Raw genomic sequence first — 4193 nt, forward strand, 5'->3', positions numbered from 1 at the left:
CTTTGCTTCTACAGCACTTCTTAGAACGACACCAAGACATTTCAAAGTCGGTATAGTCTTTTATTTAAAAAGTGTACAAAAGTAGCCATTTTTAACATCCAGAAAGAAATTAGTCAACTGATGACATACTGTAAGTGTATGAGAACATGTACATTATCAGTACAAAAGTGCAAATAAAAATCCTAAATGGTTGCACTAGACTCTTTTTCAATTAAAATCTATGCAGGGAAAAAACCTTTAGAACGGACGCGCGTGTCAAACCCAAGAGCCAAATATAGTCGCTCCAAGACACAATACATTGCCAAAAGTATTTGCTCACCCATCCAAATTATTGGAATCAGGTGTTCCAGTCACTTCCATGGCCACAGGTGTATAAAATGAAGCACCTTGGCATGCAGACTGTTTTTACAAACATTTGTGAAAGAATGGGTCGCTCTCGGGAGCTCAGTGAATTCCAGCGTGGAACTGATAGGATGCCACCTATGCAACAAATCCAGTCGTGAAATGTCCTCGCTCCTAAATGTTCCAGTCAACTGTCAGCTGTGTTATAAGAAAATGGAAGTGTTTGGGAATGACAGCAACTCCGCCACCAAGTTGTAGGCCACGTAAACTGACGGAGCGGGGTCAGGGGATGCTGAAGCGCATAGTGCAAAGAGGTCGCCAACTTTCTGCAGAGTCAATCACCACAGACCTACAAACTTCATGTGGCCTTCAGATTAGCTCAAGAACAGTGCGCAGAGAGCTTCATGGACTGGGTTTCCATGGTCGAGCAGCTGCATCCAAGCCATACAACACCAAGTGCAATGCAAAGTGTCAGATGAAGTGGTGTAAAGCACACCGCTACTGGACGCTAGAGCAGTGGAGGCGCGTTCTCTGTAGTGACGAATCGTGCTTCTCCATCTGGCAGTCTGATGGATGAGTCTGGGTTTGGTGGTTGCCAGGAGAACGGTACTTGTCTGACTGCATTGTGCCAAGTGTAAAGTTTGATGGAGGGGGGATTAAGGTGTGGGGTTGTTCTTCAGGAGCTGGGCTTGGCCCCTTAGTTCCAGTGAAAGGCACTCTTGACTGTTCCAGCATACCAAGACATTTTGGACAATTCCATGTTCCCAACTTTGTGGGAACAGTTTGGATCTGGCCCCTTCCTCTTCCAACATGACTGTGCACCAGTGCACAAAGCAAGGTCCATAAAGAGATGGATGGCAGAGTCTGGTGTGGATGAACTTGACTGGCCTGCACAGAGTCCTGACCTGAACCTGATGGAACACCTTTGGGATGAATTAGAGCGGAGACTGAGAGCCAGGCCTTCTCGTCCAACATCAGTATGTGACCTCACAAATGCACTTCTGGAAGAATGGTCAAAAATCCCCATAAACACACTCCTAAACCTTGTGGACACCTTCCCAGAAGAGTTGAAGCTGTTCTAGCTGCAAACGGTGGATCAACGTCATATTGAACCCTATGGATTAGGAATGGGATGTTACTTAAGCTCATGTGAGTCAAGGCAGGTGAGCGAATTCTTTTGGCAATGTAGTGTATTTAAATGTAGAATATTTGATCACTTTTCATTTCACTTAAAAACTGAGCATACTTTATTTAGTGCTGGCTTCTTATGACAGCTGGTCAACTTTGAAGCCAATAAAATAGTTTGGATTTTGATGCAGTAAGGGTGACAGAGAACGTCAAATGAGAGCCACCAAACTCTTGAGGCACCTGCAACTAAGATGCAGGTATTTGACTGGTCTTAATGTTTCGACTAAAATTAGCCCTGAATTTAAAATAAGTTTTTACTTTTGGCTCTTTTTAAAAAAATTTTTTTTTTTTTTATAAAACAAGTTTGACACCCCTGCTCTAGAAACTACTCGTATAAAAGAATACACTCCTAAAACAACAGTAAAATAAATAACAGTGGGAATATAAAATATATATCCACAAACATACAGAAAATATTAACATAAATAAGGACAAACAAGACAAGAAGAACATGGGGTAAAAAATATCAACCACTGACCAGAACCAGCTCAAAGTCCGTTAATCCATTTTTATGTGTAAAGTATGTTTTAAATAGTAAAATTAAACAGTTAATTTTTGAGAGTAAGTTTAAAAAAAAAAACTAAAAATATTCACATTCAGCAATAAATAGTACTGTGTATTTAGCTCTTTTTGACCACAGGTCATACACTGCATCATAATGCAATATGATAATAAAGATTTCAGTTTCAGGTATAAGCCTCTGGAAAAAACAAATCCCCCTATTCTCCACCACAGAGATGAGTCATTACAATCATTACTGCCCAGTAAAATTTCCAGTTCACCCTACCACCACCCCCACCACCTCCTTTCTAAACCCTCACTGAGATCAGAGGCAAAACACCCAGCGCTGCAGAACAGCAACTACTTCAGCTAAAAGAACTGGGAGAGCGAGGTTCTGTTAGGGAAGGAATGATCATGTGACTGTGCTGGAGTTTTTACAACACCGGCATGACACTTTCAGAGTTCTGTTTCAGCTGCACGTCCTGTCACAAGATCAGAGCAGAAACAGCAGTCAGACAGAAAGTTAAAAACGAAAGAAACAACGTGTTGGTAAACCCAGCTGAAATGAACCAGCATTTCTTTGGCTCCAACAACCAAACCTCATCATAAAACAGAACGTGTGGCGCGGTGACGCCGTCCACTGCTGCAGTGGCGTCTCTCCGCTCCGTTCAGGTAAAGCTCCTGTTTCAGACAAACGGCTCGCTCAGTTCCGTGCGCATGTGGTTGTTGTCTCCGATGATGACGCAGTTGAGGCTCGAGCTGTGGATGCTGATGTTCTGATGCTCTCCTGGTGAGACGGGGGGTGAAGGAGGAGTGGCCTCCTGCCGTTTGTGGCAGCAGCTGCACCTCACCCGAGCTGTAACACACAGACAGATCTAGATGTTTATGAGCTCGTGTTGAAAGCTTTGATGCATCAGCACAACAGTCTGGACTGTGAGGTGCAGCTCGAAACGTTTCTCACCAGACTTTAGGAGCTGAGACTCCCGCATCAGAGGGTGCCGGTCAGCCACAGCGCACGGGTAGGAGTCCCCGATGACGCAGTCAATGAGGGTGGAGTTGCTGATGTTGACAATCAAAACAGCTGACGGCGAGTGTTGGAGTGGCTCTGTCAGTGAAATGTGAGGAAGTAAAATGAGGATGAGAGTCTAAAATTAGGAAGCCGTTTTTTCCCCAGTGACCTCAAGGAATGCACCTTGTTTTATGGTTGTGACCATGAAGAGTCTCAGCAAAAATTCTAATTTGTGCAAAATGTGCTTTAGCTCAAGAAAATCCACAAAAGCCTGGATAAGTATGCAAAATAAGCCCAAAACAATTTAAACTGATGCCTGGCTAAAATAATAACAGAAATGCTACCTGACCAAAAGTAAATTACCGTTTGTATTTTTCTCCTCGGGTTGAAGCGTCTTATCTGTGAAAGCAATTAAAATATATACATTTTTAAATTATTATAAACTGTTGATTGTCATCCAGTCTATCTTAAAACAAACACATGAGTAGAGAAAAAGTAAAATGCATTTAAACGAGTTTCTAAAATGTAGCAGAGTCAATGTCACCATATACAGGTGCTTTGTTTACCTGGACAACATGCAGCCTTCTCAGAGAAAGGCATGCAGAAGAATTTGCAGCTGGTGTGAGCGGCCGTTTGCACGAGCTGGATGAATCTCTGTGCTCTGGAGGCTTTAAAAGTCATCACCTAGAGCACAAACAATGAGTGATTATTATGAATGTACACAGAAAGCTCGTCTTCTTTTAACACTCGTCACTCTGTCACAAGCCATTTAGGAGTTTAGTCCATTTTCCTGATATCAGGCACAACAAACCAGTTAAGCAAAACTGGTTCGTTCCACTTTGGACTAAGCTGTTGGGGGAAGAATCAGTTTTGTTGCGTTTCCTTGACTGATGAAGCCTTCTGGATCGAAGACGAAACGTTTCAGCACAAAAAAAAGAAACTGTCCAGATGACCTGACTGAAAAATGTTATAGCATATAGTATATATTATATGCTATATGCTATATAGTATATAGCATATAGTATATAGCATATAGTATATATTATATGCTATATGCTATATAGTATATAGCATATAGTATATAGCATATAGTATATATTATATGCTATATAGCATATAATATATACTATATGCTATAGCATATAGTATATAT

General features: G+C 41.7%; 1 protein-coding gene across 1 annotated transcript in view; it reads right to left on the bottom strand.

Annotated features, from left to right (window-relative positions):
* Positions 1-2703: 2703 nt before the first annotated feature.
* si:dkey-29h14.10 overlaps positions 2704-4193 on the bottom strand; it is a 2539-nt gene continuing 1049 nt past the window's right edge. The window contains exons 2-5 of the mRNA XM_037677138.1: positions 3607-3724; positions 3404-3439; positions 2993-3136; positions 2704-2887 (exon numbers count right to left, since the gene is read on the bottom strand). Of these exons, the coding sequence (XP_037533066.1) occupies positions 2718-2887; positions 2993-3136; positions 3404-3439; positions 3607-3724 (468 nt within the window). The 3' untranslated portion in view covers positions 2704-2717. The remainder of the gene's footprint in view (positions 2888-2992; positions 3137-3403; positions 3440-3606; positions 3725-4193) is intronic.

The sequence above is a fragment of the Nematolebias whitei genome, chromosome 5 (assembly GCF_014905685.2).
Source record: "Nematolebias whitei isolate Nwh7 chromosome 5, NemWhi1, whole genome shotgun sequence".
Classification (NCBI taxonomy): Eukaryota; Metazoa; Chordata; class Actinopteri; order Cyprinodontiformes; family Rivulidae; genus Nematolebias; species Nematolebias whitei.